At 40.4% G+C, this 16,822-nt stretch overlaps 1 protein-coding gene and 1 long non-coding RNA gene across 4 annotated transcripts; one reads left to right on the forward strand and one right to left on the reverse strand.

The window, feature by feature from the left end:
- Positions 1–5,238: 5,238 nt before the first annotated feature.
- LOC116215656 (ent-kaurenoic acid oxidase 1) lies at positions 5,239–12,712 on the forward strand. 3 transcript variants are annotated; one of them, XM_031551455.1, is made up of 8 exons: positions 5,239–5,789; positions 10,125–10,602; positions 10,785–11,048; positions 11,149–11,238; positions 11,332–11,410; positions 11,542–11,648; positions 11,736–11,857; positions 12,242–12,712. In XM_031551455.1, the coding sequence occupies exons 1-8, from the start codon at positions 5,557–5,559 to the stop codon at positions 12,345–12,347; spliced, it is 1,479 nt and encodes a 492-aa protein (XP_031407315.1). In that variant the 5' UTR covers positions 5,239–5,556; the 3' UTR covers positions 12,348–12,712. The 3 variants fall into 3 exon arrangements, with proteins under 3 accessions (XP_031407315.1, XP_031407316.1, XP_031407317.1); XM_031551456.1 differs by lacking the exon at positions 5,239–5,789 and adding an exon at positions 9,572–9,799; XM_031551457.1 differs by lacking the exon at positions 5,239–5,789 and adding an exon at positions 9,888–10,029.
- A 707-nt stretch (positions 12,713–13,419) lies between these two features.
- Positions 13,420–15,181, reverse strand: LOC116215658. Its single transcript, XR_004158509.1, has 2 exons — positions 14,422–15,181; positions 13,420–13,888 (listed from the first exon to the last, which is right to left on the reverse strand). It is a non-coding gene; the product is annotated as an uncharacterized LOC116215658 (long non-coding RNA).
- Between the last annotated feature and the right edge of the window lie 1,641 nt (positions 15,182–16,822).

Raw genomic sequence — 16,822 nt, forward strand, 5'->3', positions numbered from 1 at the left:
TGGTTTTCTTTGTGTGCCTTAACTTTATCCTGTTTGGATGTGGCCGTTTGATTGCTCTATGCGTCTTTTGATCATCTTCATGTTGGCAATATGATTTAATTGTCACAACTCTTGTATGTATTGTTGACGATGTAAACCGAGATGAGACTTCAATATGTTTTTTCTCCTCGAATGGTGGGTGGGATCTGTAAATTTGTAGCTCATCTAACCTATCCGTGACTACTCAATCTCAGTCCATCGGGGCCACCTTATTGAGCAAGCTGGTTTAGGGCCCAAGCAGCTATCAGCTTATGAGTGGAAGAAGACGAGGCAAACAGCTGCCTCTGGGTTCTGCCATCGGTAACCTAAAAGCAGCTGGTTAGCTCTCTTCATCTCCTCGAAGGCAGCTGACTGTCTTAAGTGTTTTTTTTTTTTTCAAAAATGCCTTTGCAAGTACGTAAACAGAAAATCTTTTTATTTATTTATTTTTAAATGGATTTGCCGATGCACGAATGGATGTAGTGCATTTCCCGACACATATTTGTTAGGGATAGATTGGCCTAAGCGGACGCACCATGTGCATCAGAACAGTCACCACTTTAGAGATGCTTTTTTTTTTTTGTTTTTTGCCTTTTTGCGTCGGCAAAAACTGATTTTAGCCATAGACGTTCCCATTTGTACGACAAGTAATATAATGGGAGTGACTGACAGAATATCCCTGATCGAAGGACTTAACCTGTACTTAAATACTGTCCCCCACTTGTATTCGGGCTTCTCCCCCTCTTTCAACCGAAAAATACTGTCCCCGACCTTTAACCGTCCCCCGTAGGCGTTTATCAAATGAAGTGGGCTTTGGGCCCTAGTTTTATTGATTGGGCTACAGTCGTCTGTTTGAGCCGAGTTATTCGGCACTTATCAGTTAGTATGAACTTACCATAGAACAAAATTATGCCATATGGGAGAATTTTATTTCTTAGTGATCGAACACAGTTCGAACTGAATTAGTCATGACCCGTTAGACTTCTGAAAAGAAATTATGTCATATGTGTACTGTAGATTATAGAATTTGCAATTACCCTTTTGGTCAATTAATTAATGAGGAGGTTTATAATGCCGATACTCGTAGAGCGTGGGAACTTCATTATTCCTTCATTATTCATTGTACTTCGATGATATCTTCAAAAAAGTATTTAATATTTGCAAGCTATTCTAGTACCAATATAAATATATGAAAGCCACAGAGCGAATTAAGGAGGAAACACCCTTTTTGTTGAAATCTCATGTCGCAATTTTGAGTCTCTTTAATTGCTCGGAAAATCAAAATTTCCAAGTAGAGTTATGTACTAAAGATTAGAAGTGTGCACGGATACCGGATATATCCGAAACCGGTCGGAATCTACCTATTAAGGTAGGGTCCGAGTAGCTCATATTGAAAATATGATAGAGTCCGAGTATTAAAATAAGGAACCGGTTCCAATTACGATTATTGCATATAGGGTGTCCAGAATCGGATCCAGAACTAATATTTGGACCTTAATAATAATTTTCCTCATTATATATATATAGTTATATTCAGATATTCATATATTTAAAATAGGAAAAATGACACCAGTGGTCCTAAACGTTTACCATTTTTTGACATTAAGTCCTAAAAGTTTGATTTCGGGAAATCAAGTCCTAAAACGTTTGTAAATGAGGTAGCAATGGTTATTTTCGTCACTACCGTTAACCAAACTGCCTACATGGACTTAACGGCGTTAAATTCGTCCAGTTGGCCATTAATATGATGGCGTGGCCTCATGGATCATCCTTTCAACCCGTGGCCAAATGAATCAACCTGAGTATCAACCCAATTGGCCTTATGGATCAACCCGTGGCCTCACTCAAAAGACATCTGTGTTTCCTCTTGTTGTTCTTTCTTCCATGTCTGGCCTTTTAGCAAAAGGTTGAGAAGGAAAGATCGGAGCTTTACTCTTCTAGGAAGAGGTTCCTTGGAAAATGATGGGGGTATCTCCGGGAATGATGTTTGATTTCCAGGAAAATGGAAACTGAATTTCAGAAGAAAAGAAAAAATATGGACAAATTACAACATCGAGTAGTGAAAGCATCCGGCAGGAAAGAGAGAGAGAATCTACCTTCTGTTGAAGAGCAGATCTCTTGTCCCATTTAGTGAATTACATGGAAGATGAGCCAGAGCAAAGAGCAATTTCCTAGTCCAAAAAAGAAAGGAAATAAAAGAGCAGAAGTTTTGGTTGGATTTTATTCAATTATATAGAACTATCAGCTGAAGTCTCAAGATTTTGATCGATGACTACCCAACTGGTGCGAAAGCGAAAAAGAAAAAGGCATCAAGGAAAACCATCTATAGTGTCCATGCCTAATTAAGCATTGACGTCATTGTATCTTTGTTCCGTGTGACACGCTGCTTCCGCTCTGTTAGTTGTGATGGAATACAGACCGATAAAGGGCAGCAACATGGAAGACGCAGTGCGAAATGAAACATCCCCCATCCTCCCAACACCCCCCCCCCCCCCCCCCCCCCATTGCCATTGCTAGTGCTACGGTGCCCGTGATCAGCGGTTTGCAAGGGTGGCTCTAGGTTGCATGGAAGAGAAGAGCAAAGCTAGGGTTTCGGGCATGGGGAGAGAGTCGGGTGAAGAATGAGACATCCGGACCCAAACCGACTTGATTCTAGGAGGGAGCTTTCGGGTTTTACGAGCCTGGTTGAATGATCGGGTCTTCCATTCGGGGCCTACATGCCACGTCAGTAATTTAACGGCGACATGGACGAAAGTGGCGCCGTTAAGTCCATGTAGGCAGCTCGATTAATGGCAGTGACGGAAAGGACCATTGTTGCCCCAATTACAAATATTTTAGGACTTGATTTCCCGAAATCAAACTTTTATGACTCAATGTCAAAAAATGACAAACATTTAGGATCACTAGTGTCATTTTCCATTTAAAATATATAGTCATTAATTTTAAAAAAGAAAAATCTAAATTTATGTTAACATTTTATTTTGCGTGATTACCGATTAGGGATGAGACATTTTCCGATTTTATTTAACGAAACAAATAAATTTACATGTTTCAATACGGTACCCATAACCTGTGGTATAATACAAGTTCTAGGTAGGCTCCGGTTCCTGGACTTAAAGTAGTAGGGTCCAGGTATTGTGAAAAAAATAAGGTCCTCGGACTCGCACACCCCACTAAAGATACTAAGAAGAAAACTCCCATACATTTTTTTATAAACTGTCCATAAATTAACGGTATCCAATTTTACACCAATATTCACTGTGGTAATTTTCAAAGATGAAAGCAGTGTTATTAAAATCGGACCGGACCGACTGTTCGAACATATTTGATTGGAACTGGCACCTTGTCTGGTTCGGTTCTCTTAAATATCGAAGTTGCACCTTTAGATCGATGAGCCCATTAAACCGGGCAATTTTTTTACTGAACCCAACAAACCCATATGAATCGGCCGGTTCTATAGGTTTCCTTTTATTGAAAAATTAAATTGCATGCATGAAAATTTAAATTAATGACCTCAATGTCCCTAAGAGCCACATGTCTAGCCTCTTAGCCATTTAGGCAATAGCCGTATTTGTTTGCTTTGATAATTCTTTATCTCTTTAAGTACAATAAAGGAAGAAACAACTTCAATAAAAAAAATTTCTTTCATTCATTATTTCAATTATTTGAATTATTGTATATCTATTTAATATATCATAGTCTTTCTCAATTTTATATGCATTATTTTTTATTTAATTAGACATGTGATCCGACCTATCGAATCTCCGATAAGATCCATATAGCCATGAACCCATATCTCAATCGGTTCAGTATTTGGTCCGATTTTAATAATTATCAAAATACGAGAATTTGTTCATCAAATTTTGCCGAATATTTTTATTAATTTTTATTTAATGTGGGCAGATCACTAGTTCGCATTCATCTCCGAGTACTATTCCCCCAAGAGAGGGCACCAGAAGGATTGGAGACTTTCTAAGATGGTTTGGAGTCTACTCTGGCCAATCGAACTATCAATTCCTTTAATTTTTGTTTTAAATGGCTATTTTCTTATACTAAACTCATAACTCTTCTTTTGTAATAAAAAAATAAAATTAAAATGATCAATGTTTTTTTGAGATAATTTTCTTTTTTTCGAGTAATAGAGTGATCAATATTTCTAGTATAATATAATATAAAGTTTAGGTTAATTACCTAAAAATCATAATTTTTTCACATTTTATCAATTCCAGTACGAATATTTTTTTTACCTAAAAATATTCAAACTATCAAAATGATATTATTATTAGCACGACATCATTTTATTTTATAGGTAAGGCCTCAACGGTGGCTACTGCCCCTTAATTGAGGTCGCTTGTGACGACATATGTCGCCAGCGACTCCGATTGTGGGGTGGTGGCCGTCAATGAGGCTCACCCTGACCCATCTTCCTTCCATCCTCGAATTTACTCTTTTTTTTTTCAAATTCTAGCAATAGGTGCCTCATCAAAGGCCACCACTGGCTCTGTAGAGACTATTGAGGTTGTTAGCTACCCTGACTAGGGGTGGTAGCTAACAATTCCTGTTTAAATTTACGAAAAAAAATTGACGAGTGCTAATATTGATATCAAATTGATAGTTTGTGTATTTTTAGATAGTTGTCGGATTTTGGTGAAGGAAAAAAGGCGACTTCTAATCTCTCTGTAAAGAGAGAAAACTGGAAAACATTTTTTCCTTTCAAATTCTAAGTAGATTCTTTTAGTAATGCTTTCAATAAAAGGACTATGTTTAATAAAGATACTTACTCAATTAAAGTAGAGAATCAATGGGGAAAGATATTTCATTAAAATGAAGAAGATATATACCATGATAAAATTATAATCCAACGAGATAGAAATAAACAACTCAAATCAAAATTACAGAGGATAACCTACTCTATTTTTCATCGAGATAGATAGTTTAGGCTTTGAATTCAGGTATGAGATTGCCTGTAGAAGAGGTAGTGGGAATGCCCTCGGTTTCGAGATAATTTTATTTATGTAGAGTAGATATAATTGGTACCTAGAAACCTTGTTAACTCTTGACATAGGAAAGCACAAATGACGCACCATATAGCTTATACGATGACACCTAGCTTGTTACTTTCCTTACTGGCTCTTGCCCGGCCATTAATAATAATAAATAAATAAATATAAAAGAAAAAATTAAAACAGAACAAAAAAACCTTTATTGACCTTTCTTAATCTCCTTTATGCTCTATTTATGGTCTTGCAATATTTGCCCTCTCAAGATGAGAAAAACTGTTAATGTCTGTCTCTGTGGCCAACATGGGACACACACACACACATATATATGACGGCCAACTTGGGACATACATACACACATATATATGAACGGGTGTGCAAACATACGATATCAAAGAGGACTGTGAGAGGGATGTCTGTGGTTTCCCCTGCCTTGTAAGGAACGAGCCCTTCACTGCTCTGTTCCTTCAAATCTCTGTCCTCTGTCGTCCCATCCCCGCCCAGACAGAAGCCGAAACACAGAGCTTCATTCGCATCAATGGAGTTGAGCACTTTGGCCCTGGTTCTTTCGGTCGTGAGCGGGCTCCTCGGTGCCCTGTTCTGGGGTATGAGCAGGGTGAATTGCTTCGTTTACGAGAGGAAGCTCGGGGAGAAGAGGCTGTGGCTACCTCCAGGGGACCTCGGGTGGCCGTTCATCGGGAACATGTGGACTTTCCTCAGAGCCTTCAAGTCCGGCGACCCTGATTCCTTCATGTCCACTTTCATCTCCAGGTCCGTTCTCCTCTGTTTTCCTCTGTTTTCCACGGTCTCCGGGTTTGCTCCAATTCGCCTTTTAACATCATCATTTTCATTTGCGCGGACGACCAATTCACATAACAAGAGGGGAAAAAAAAAAACGGTGGGTATTGGGTAAAAGGGTCATAAAATTTGCAAGTTTTTAGGGAAATATAAGGCTCACTGACGTGAATTCGCTCAGACATTTTAGTACTGAGGCGTCCTTATCGGGTTGCGTCGTTTTCGTGAACTCTAGTTGGGTTTAGCATCAAAAGGATTTGCATTTTCCAGAATCTGCAGAATGGATGATGTGATCACAACGTATGCAAATGCCGAGTGCAATGAAAACCAAGGAATTGGTCAGTGACAAGACGACAAAGATAACAAAACAACAAAACAACCCCTTCACATACCTCGGAAAGGTTATATGACACAACAAAAGTTGGGGTTTTCATGTTAAGGGGTTCTCTGTGTCTTCTTGATCATATCGCCGTCAAACCTCTGCTGTGTCGTCCTGCGAGAACAACATTGTGGACTGCGATTGGCCAGGAGAGCCTCTCGCTTGGGTTGGCACGGCGGTCGAACGGCGTGGTCGCCGGCCAGAGGCAGAGGAAGAGATGGCCAGAGAGCGTTCTTTGTTTTCTTCTTTCCCTGTCAAAAAAACACGAATAAATTTTGATAATATCCTCTATAATTTATAAAATGATCAGCGGTACCATTCTTTTCAAAATTAGCCACACAGCATGCTAGTTATGTCCTTTTTTCTTAAATTGGATCAGATTTGTTTCAGATGAATAAATCATATAGCGGGTCAGTTTATACAATTCCGTGCCATGAGATTCATGTGACAAAGTAAATATTCTTTTGGTGTTACGTCAACTAAATAAAAGGTGATGTGTGACTAATTTTTGAAAGAAAATATGTCACTGCTTATTTCACAAATTAGATGGTGGCCGAAATTTACTCAAGAAAACATTATTATTTAACCCCCCATGAGAAGTCCTCCTCGTCCTTTCTGATAGGCATTTTGTCCCTGGGGGAATGCTATTTGCCCCTCAGGCTACGTACAATCAGGGACCGTAGAAGGCCCCGAACCCCTCATTGTTAGGCACCAAATCTTTTGGATAGCCCCTAATTAAGAATGAGTATTGGGCAGTAGAACTTGATCTCAAAGCGGAATTCGAAAGTCTTGAATTTACTCTGCTTATGCACCGTCATTCTCCTATCCCCACTCTAGCTGATCCATTTATCCTCCTTCCGGAAAAAGAAAATTACAAGAATTCTAAAAGAAAAAGTTTCGGCGCTGATTTTTTTAAAAGTAATATCTCGAATCTGAATCCCGTAAATAGAGAGATTTATCTTTAATAAATAGATCTGGATTGAACCTGGATTAGTTAGCGCCTATTAAGTTTTTTGTATATTTGATATAGTCTAGATAAGAAAAGAAAAAAGAAGTAGAAACAGTGTGATCCGGAAGATTGAATTTATCGATTGATCCCTATCTTATTATTTAAATTAACACATTTCCCACCCCATGACATAATCTGTGTTCTTTTATATTTGGTTAGTTATTCATCACTTACACCATAAAAGGGAGAAAATAAATTTGTCTGTCAATTATACTTCTGCTAAATGCCAAACCGCGACAAAGCTTTTCTCAGATTTGGAAATCTAGGTCTATAGAGTTTCTCAAAATCATGAAATCTTATGTTTAATTTTATTCGGATGGCCGCCCTCTCGTTCCCGGCCCTCTATCCTTTTCTGGGCACACGGGCATATTTGTAACATGCCGATAATAAATAAATGAGGAAGATGAAAAAGTTGTGATGTGCCGGATTTCAATGGGGTCGCTTTCATGTCAGCCTCAGAAAAAAGGCTTTTATCTTTTAGGTTGCAATGCAAAACCATATGATCTTAAATGGGGTTATCTGTCTATGCTTATTGCTACGCAGAATTTTCCAAAGAAGATATTGTTTTTGTGGGAATGAGATGTCCTTTGTCTTGTCGGAGGCATTAGATGTCCCTGCTAGGGCCCCACTCTGATTGATAAAATATTTCTCGAATGATTTGGACGTTAGTGGGATTACATATAGTGGTGTTTAACTTCCATAATGCAGCATTTTTTAAAAAGTGTGGAATTTCACAGTGACATGTATGACGTCGCAATCTATCGGATGACCGTTTGTGAGATTTCTTGTTTAAATGGTAAGATTCTTACGGGTTATTAATAAAAAAAAAACTTAAAGACATTTTGAATATAATAAGATACTATAGACACATGGTCTTCGATAAGAAGAAACTCATTTTAAAAGAAATGCTAAATAGTAAGTGTGTTGTTATTTGATAATTAACTTTTCTTTTTTTACTTATAATTTTTTTTAGGTATTCAAATAAATAATAAAATTATAAAAAGAATCAGAGAAATAATAGTACTGTGGTGAAAGAGCAAGAGTCTTATTATTTTCTTGAGGCTCCTGAAAAGTGCATAGACTCTTGATCTCGACCCCAAGTGACCCGTGAGGCATGAGTCATGCGTTCTCGACCAGACTTGTCCATCGAAACCAGACTTGTGTATCGGAGGGTATTCTTGATTTGAAAGAGTGCATGTAAACTTACTTTTTATTAATCCCCAGTGCTTTGATGATGGATCGTCTCCTGTGAAGATAGCTGCAACGGCCTTCGTGTGGTGATCGAGCCTCTAATCCAAACCTCATTTTTTTTTCTTTTCTTTTCCCCACCAAAAAAACAGTTATCTTTCCATCCATAACTTCTCTGAACGTTCTGATACTTTTGTTTTTTCAGTTGTCTTTCTATTTCAACCTCGTTTTTAGTAAACTAATGGAAGAAGTTGTCTCTTTGACCTCTCAGTTTTCTCTCCCAAAGGTTCTCTGTCCTTTGTTTGCTTTGCAGTTTGCCAGTCGCTTAAGAAGTCATTCTCTACAATGGAATTAATAGCCACTGTTATTATCTTTGGAAAAACACCCAAAGGGACATATCTCACTCTGATATCAGATCATAGTCACTTGGATGGTCCGTGCTGGCCTTGATTATTGTTCTGGGTACATGCTTAATGATAAAAAATAATAGCCTTGCTATAATAGTTCTAGATTATGCCTTCTAGAACCTGGCTGAATGAAAATTATATATTATGCACTGTTACAATATATATGCAAACAGTAGTATGTTCAGTGTCCATCTGTAAGAAGCGGTTAACCGATACTTGAATTTATTCTTCAATTATAGTAGATATTTCTGCAACGCAATAATGTGAATGAGCCGTTTGAAGAACGCTAGTATTAACTTTTTCAGAATGAATGGAATGCCCATTTGATCGAGTTAAAGAACAAGGAATGTGCTAATGGGATGCCCATTCCAACCATCAAGTACGAATTATCACAGTAGAAATATGAGACGTTCATTTCATTTCATTTTCATGTACCAGTGTGACCTGATGTAGTAGAGTTGTTGCCGCTCTTTAGATGGGCAGTGCCCACATGAACTTTGTTTCTTTTCCTTTTGTTTATACTTGTGTGCTGTGGATCCTCTTGTGCACTATAGAAACGCCTTTATTTCTTGTCTCTCCGTTTTGTCTATCATCCATTTGGGGAATAAAGAAGCAAAAGGAGATTTCCTTATGCTTAAATAATTACAGCAAAAGATAAAAAGACTGTGCAAAAAAGAAGTCCCCTAGACCCAATAGATGGTGGGGACCATATACGTAGTTGTCCATACCACGAAGCTCCACTTTGCATATTTCAAAGGGAGAGAATGAGTTGCTTCCCATACTCAATCAAGAACACCTTTCAACCTTAGCGAAAGACATAAAAATAAAAATAATAGATAAAAGAATTGAAAATTTTCTTTAAAAAAAAGGGGGAGATGGGGAGAGGCTTTTTCTAAAGGGGCTATTTTGTTTGGGCAAGCTGAGGAATCTGTGCTACCTCACCCTATGACCTATCCAATCAGTCATTGTAATTCATTACATCTCTTGAAGATTTTATGCATAGGTAACAACCTTTTTCCCAAGTGTTTCTTTTGAAGTGGCCATCTCAGGTTGTCAAGTGAATCTCCACCCCAATCAGTGCAAACAGGCCGTTCGTAATGTGTTTGATTTAAATGTGGTTTTACTAGTTCTTGTCGTCTTTTTCTCGTTGGATAGTCATTCGAGGTGCATCAGAATGTTGACTGACATGAAAATGTTGAATGAACTGCAGGGATTTTTCAAATGATGAATTTGGTGATGTTTTATTGATTTGGTTGAATTTGATTATCTGGCCGCCTAGTTGAAAACAGACAAAATTTGATTTGCTCTTGATGGCTTGGATTTTGCAGATTTGGACAAACTGGAATTTACAAGGCCTTCATGTTCGGGAGCCCAAGCGTGATTGTGACTATGCCCGAGTCGTGCCGAAAGGTGTTAATTGATGATGAGAAATTCAAGCCTGGCTGGCCCGTCTCAACGGTAAACTTGATCGGAAAGAAATCCTTCATTGCGATTTCAGCTGAAGAGCACAAGCGGCTCCGGAAACTGACAGCAGCCCCTGTGAACGGGCATGAAGCGCTGTCCATTTACATGGAATACATACAAGAGAATGTGGTATCAGCACTGGAGAGGTGGTCTAGGATGGGGGAGATCGAGTTTCTGACCGAACTCCGGAAGCTTACTTTTCAGATAATCATGTATATTTTTCTGAGCTCTGAGAGTGAACCTGTGATGGAGACGCTAGAGAGGGAATACACCACACTTAATTATGGAGTCAGAGCCATGGCGATCAATCTTCCTGGATTTGCCTATCACCGAGCACTTAAGGTAAAGTTTTGATCTTTGGTTGAGCATGGGTTTACGCGATTTTTCGCTTCAACAGTTACTCATTAGTTTGCTTGATGACCGTGCGTGGCTTCAATAGCATCCCTAGTTGCTCTGGGATCTCTTTAGCAGAAGCTATTGTTAGTGTATTTATGATTTTGGAAACTAATTCTGAATAATTTCAGGCTCGGAAAAAACTTGTGGCGATTTTTCAGTCGATAGTGGATGATCGAAGAAAACAGAAGGATCAGAACATTCCAAAGGAAAGGAAGGACATGATGGATGCGTTGTTAGAAATCAAGGATGAGAATGGCCGGAAGCTGAGCGATGAGGAGATCATTGATGTCCTATTGATGTACTTAAATGCAGGCCACGAATCCTCAGGCCACACCATAATGTGGGCCACCATTTTCCTTCAACAACATCCCCAAATCTTAGAGAAAGCAAAGGTATTTCTACATATAAACCCCATCGTAACCATGAAATTACCGGTAAAATATCGTTACTACTTGCTTGAGTTGGATATTTTACTTTGAATGTAACCAATAGGCTGAGCAAGAAAAGATACTGAAGAAGAGGCCGCCGACTCAGAAGGGTTTGACATTGAAAGAGTACCGAGAAATGGAGTATCTGTCTCAGGTAAAATGTGTCTGATTTCAGATTCATCAGTACTGAAACTCTGGTTTGTCTTCCTTCTGACCGAAAACTGAGACTTTTTTCAATGTTTTGAAGGTAATTGATGAGACGCTTCGCATAATTACGTTCTCACTCGTGGTTTTCCGGGAGGCAAAATCAGATGTTAATGTAAACGGTCAGTTTTCTTCTAACTCGACTCTATCTTCATTCTTTTGCTTTATGCAATCTGCTTGGAATTGGTATTGAAGAAGGTAATTCCACTTTTTAGGCACTTTGTTTTGAGAGAGCATATTTCGTCTCTGTCAGGTTATGTAATTCCGAAAGGATGGAAAGTGTTGGTATGGTTTAGGACTGTTCATTTGGATCCTGCAATATATCCGAACCCAAAGGAGTTCGATCCTTCCCGATGGGATGTAAGTTGCACATATTTCCCCTGATTTGAATTTTCGAAGTTTTAACATCGTCGCAGAATTCTAATGTATCCCAGATGCTATTTATAGGGTCATACAACAAAAGCTGGGACTTTCCTTCCCTTTGGGGCGGGTAGTAGGCTGTGCCCTGGGAACGATCTAGCTAAGCTTGAGATTGCTATATTTCTCCATCATTTCCTTCTTAATTATCGGTGAGTTACTGGTTTAGAGGTCCTTTAAAAAGATGACAATTGCAGAAATCTATTCTATTTGGTTCCAGGAAACCAAGAAAATTTGATTTACAATTGCATATTTTCCTATTCTCATTCATGACAGTGTTGTTTCCAGCGTGCATCCACTGACGGAAAATAGACGAACCGTGCAGTGTTGCGCTTTCAGATAAAACTTTTGTTTGAAGTGTTCTAAATGTTTTCTATGCATATATTTCTGATCTGATTTTAATTTGAAACCGCTGCATCGCTAATTTGAAACCATCTCTGTGGTTTCTTGATCCGATGCTAGAATGAGAAGAAAACCTTACTTCCTCTCCAACATTTATCGATTACGTAAGCTAATGCTGTCATCTGTCCATGCAGGCTAGACCGCGTCAATCCCAATTGCCCAGTTCGGTATCTGCCCCATTCGAGGCCAACTGACAACTGCTTGGGGAGAATAAGAAAACTCTCATCCGCTTCTGTATAGTATCAAAAGAAGTGAGAAAGGTCGGTCGGCTAATGCGACTTATGACTGTACAATCTGCACAAGAGATGAGTTCTCTAGTTCGTCTTGGGACATCTCCAGTTCTCAAGTTCATCTTTGCAAGTAGGCAGTCTGCATAGGATGATTGAACAGAGGAAGGACAGGGCTGCAAATAAGTGAAAGAAGGCAACATATAGTAGGCTTATAGGATTCTCATTTTGGGGAGACGAATGGGAAGGGGATGATTCTTTTCTATCTTTTCAAACTATTCAAGAAAATTACCTCTCTGTCTGCAGATAATGGATAATTAACTATTATTATTCATATTTATTAAGAAGTTGTTGTTGCTGCAGTTGTGCAGATCCGTATCCGATTGGCAATTTAGTAAATTGGGGGACATGTATATGATGGGGGAAGGAGTCGTCACTTTTCGGTTTAAGGTTTGAGAAAGTGATACCTGAGTTTAGGGAATATGATACGATACCTCTTAGACTTTTAGAGTGAAGGTCCCGAAACAGAGATCTAGATTCGGGGGTACTCCACTTGCTTACGAGTTATCATGTTTTAGTTGTTTACCGTACATCTCTCGTGATTTTGACTCCAAATCGAGAGGATTGGACCAAGCGGGTGAACTTGGACCCAATGCATGGCCCGTAATGCATAATGGGCCTCTAGAAGGCCCCATTCACTATTCCACGAATGGTGTATTTAACTAGTCGTTAAGCCTATTCAATTGCATAATGCATTATGTAGATGTGGGCCTAAGATGCATATATCCTTTTGATAAGTAAGATGCATCTTATCCTAGTTTTCCATGTCATGATGCCTAAGTGCAATTATGGGCACTTATATTGATCTACATGCATCTTTTACCGGTTTTCGTTTGGATCGAGAGGATTATCCCATATCTAACTGGTTTTAATTCTTTTGGGCCATGCCATGAACCGAAGCCAACCCATTTGGGTCCAACTCTCGTGTCACTCATCGCTCATCTGTATTAGGACCGGGATCTTACATAATATTGATCGAAAATAAAGAAAAAAGGGCCCTTGGGCCAATTCTCTTGTACCCGGTCTATCCCGAAGAAATTCACTTGATTTTTCTTGTAATCTCACCCTAATCCTCACCAAATATCAAGAGGTATTTTAACTAAGGATGGTGATCCCAGGACTAATACATTTGGGTCTATTCCATCTAATCCTCACTGAGATTTGACTCATTCACATAGAAACAGAATTTAATTACAAAAAATGGAGACAAATCAAGTTTTGATCGAGGATAAAATATTCTTTAGTTCGGTTTTAATTTTGAAAAAAAAAGAGGCATGGCCGGCCTAATCGAGGCCACTCAAACCATGTTTGGACCACGCGGGGCACAATCGGGCCCTTCGGGCCTATCAGCCCCATGCTGAAGGAAGGGGAGGGCACAATGGACCCGAGATGGTTCAAGGGGCTTTCGGCCCCGCGCTCATGGATGTGACTGAGAGGTCCCATTGACCCGACTCAGGTTGAGGTGTCCTCCTTGACCTCGATTTTGACCGTTTCCTGCATACCTCATCGATCATACACAACATTAAATAAATATATACGAAACTGGTACCGCCATGATAATGGGGAATGCGAAAAAACATGGAATAAAGCCGAAACGGAAAAGATAATGTTATGGACCCGAACCGGGGGAGGGGGTTTCGGCCCTACCCTCACGGGTTGGCCGAGAGTTTCTCCACTCGACTCGGGTCTGAGATGGTCTCCTTGACTCCGTTTCTCATGCAACACACATGAATAGATACATGACATGATATTAAACATGAATCGATAAAACGGTGCCGGCACGAAAAATGGGATAACTCGGGAATGCGATAAACATGAAAATAATGTCAAATCGGGGTTAAGGAGTCCATTTTGGACGAAAGCAAGGTTGGGAAGAGGGCTGGACCGAATCCATTTGTGTTGGCCAGGACCTCCTCTTGACCCGACTTAAGTCCTCATGGGCTCCCCAACTCTGATCTCCTCCTTATCTCTTCATAAGTGCGATAAAATTTCAAAGGCCTACTCCTCTAAGTGTTGGGATGTTATACCTATGCCTCAGGGTGTGGTTTGGACACTCGGTGGGTCAATGGAGGCACAAGGAAGTTAGGTGACCTGGGCGAGGCTCGGGTGGGGCCGCGACTAAACCCGGTTGGATGGGGAGGAAGAGGCAGCTGTGACCGGTCACAGCTCACGGTGGCTCGAGGCAGCCAAGGGACTCTTGGACACTGACTGGGGTGGCACTCGAACTGCTAGTCCCCGTCTTGACCCCGAAAGAAAGAAAAAGAAAACCGAGAAAATGGAAATCCGAGAGGAGAAGAGGCTCGAGAGGTGGTTGTGCTCGGTGGAATGGCTCTTGGACCGTGACTTCCTTATCAAGGGAAGAGAGAGGGTCATGGATGACTTGTCTAAGGATGTGGGCACGACTCTCCTTAGTCGTGGAGGAAGAAAACTTGTCGAAAATCGGGAAAACCCGAGATAGACGCTAATGACCAGCAGCTGTGTGAGCTGTAGGAAGGTTCAAATGGAAAAATGGACAATAGACTCAAGAGGTCGAAAACATATGGGATATGTAGTTTGTTTCGAGTTTGAGTTGAGTTGGGAAGCATTCACCAGAAAACCGAGAAAACTTGAGGGAGGTGCGGCTACTGGTCAGAGCTGGAATGGCATGATGGAGGCTTCAAATGTAGAAAATGACATAACCAATTGACTCGGGAGGTTGAAACATGTGGGATATGTGGTTTGTTTCGAGTTTGGTTTGAGTCGAGAAGCGGCCATTAGAAAACCATGTGGTCTTCTGACAAAGTTAGGCCGGTTTTGGCCTTGTGGAGCTGCTGGCCAAGGTTTGGAATTGAGAAGAATGAATAAGGCTTGAGAGAATTTCAAGACAGCTTAAAAGTTAGAGAGTGAGTGAATTGTAGAGAGAGAAGTTGATAATTGAAGATTGGTTGAAGAATGGTGGTTGTGTTTGGTATATTGAAGAAGAAGATGGAGGTTGTATGGTGAGGTGTTGGATGGGGATTAGAGAAGTGGAGATTGTAGAGGTGTATGAAAGTGGATGGGAGAAGAAGATAAGTGGATGGGAGATGTGTTATATATGTATGTATGTATGGTGGTGGGTACGAAGAAGATAAGGTGGATGGTGATTGGTTAGAAGATGATTTTTATGAGTTGTGATTAGAGGAGGAGGGATTGGAAGATGATAGAATGTTGAGGATTGATGGATGGTAGAATTGTATGTAGATGTGGGGATGGTGTATAGGTGTATGAAAGTAGATGGGAGAAATGAGAAGAAAGGATGTGATGGGTGGATAGGAGATGTGTGTGGGTCCCATTGAATGGAAGAAAGGAATCGAGATGCTCGGGTCCGATCGAGGGTGCGTTTGGGTTCTGTGATCCGAATGGACGGCGCCTTGTTGATGTTGGCGAGGAGAGAATTCCAACGAGCCTAATATCGACATGCTCCTCTTAGGTCGATGACTTGAGAGCCCTAGGGCTCGGGATTCGATTTTGCTCGATTGGGATGATCTGAGCAAAGTTAATCATTTCTGTCGACGGTTTGTGTGTCTGCATTTTGTGCCAGTCGTTGTAATATATTCTGTCGTTAAGGCGGAACAGTTGACTCCGTGGCATTCGCCACAAATAAGGAACCGGAGACGTCCCAGGAATCTACAGTCGGACTTTTCTAATTGTTTCATGAGTATCTCAAGGTGCGCGGAGATCGTAGTGTTCTCCGTATGTCGAAAACGGATCCCAAAGTTTTGTCGAGAGGCATTTGTGACCCTTTTGGAACCACTCGGGAAACCCGGATGATTTGTGCAGTCCAAACTGAAATGACCTCTAAGGTTCTTGGGGTCCCTAGGATTGCCCAGACCAAACCTCAGGTGTTAACATTTCACCCAAGAGGTCTTCGATTAGAGATTCTCGTCGAAATGGGCCACATTTTTTTTTTCTACTCGGGAGTTACTTAGGAGATGAATATGATTTCTGAAGAACAGTCTGAAGCATGCTCCATGATCATGAGAACCCTTGAATATGGCTAGGCCTGTTCTCGGACATCCTCGATTTGCCTGATGAGCCGATCACTCGGGAGTCTCGCTGGAAAGGCCGTCTACGAATGCTCGGGGGTGTCCTGGTTTAAGCAGATCATTTGCGAAATATGCTCGGATGTGTTTTTCACCAGTTTGGCATCATGAGGGATTTTTAGAGCTCTTATTGAATACCTTATGATGGTCGGTGAGTCGGCAATGAATAGTTTTGCAGGAGCCGGTTTCTTGTGGTCCTAGGTCAGGTATTGTTTGAGCTCTCCGATTGTTCTCTATGATCTGTAGGGAAACCCTGAGGTCTTCTCTATTGTCATGCCCTAGGGTTGTCTGATTGACCCCTATTGACCCGGCTGTGAATAGTAATTTGAGGTATGCAAGGTCCTCTTTTGTTATAGTTTCAGGGTCA

This window comes from Punica granatum, chromosome 7 (genome assembly GCF_007655135.1).
Source record: "Punica granatum isolate Tunisia-2019 chromosome 7, ASM765513v2, whole genome shotgun sequence".
In the NCBI taxonomy this organism is placed as follows: Eukaryota; Viridiplantae; Streptophyta; class Magnoliopsida; order Myrtales; family Lythraceae; genus Punica; species Punica granatum.

Excerpts from the sequence above, each read along its gene's own strand:
- LOC116215656 (XM_031551455.1), top strand. The coding sequence starts at position 5,557 with ATGGAGTTGAGCACTTTGGCCCTGGTTCTTTCGGTCGTGAGCGGGCTC. Across the intron at positions 11,649-11,735 it reads TCGATCCTTCCCGATGGGAT|GGTCATACAACAAAAGCTGG; the intron begins GTAAGTTGCACA and ends TGCTATTTATAG. Across the intron at positions 11,858-12,241 it reads CATTTCCTTCTTAATTATCG|GCTAGACCGCGTCAATCCCA; the intron begins GTGAGTTACTGG and ends CTGTCCATGCAG.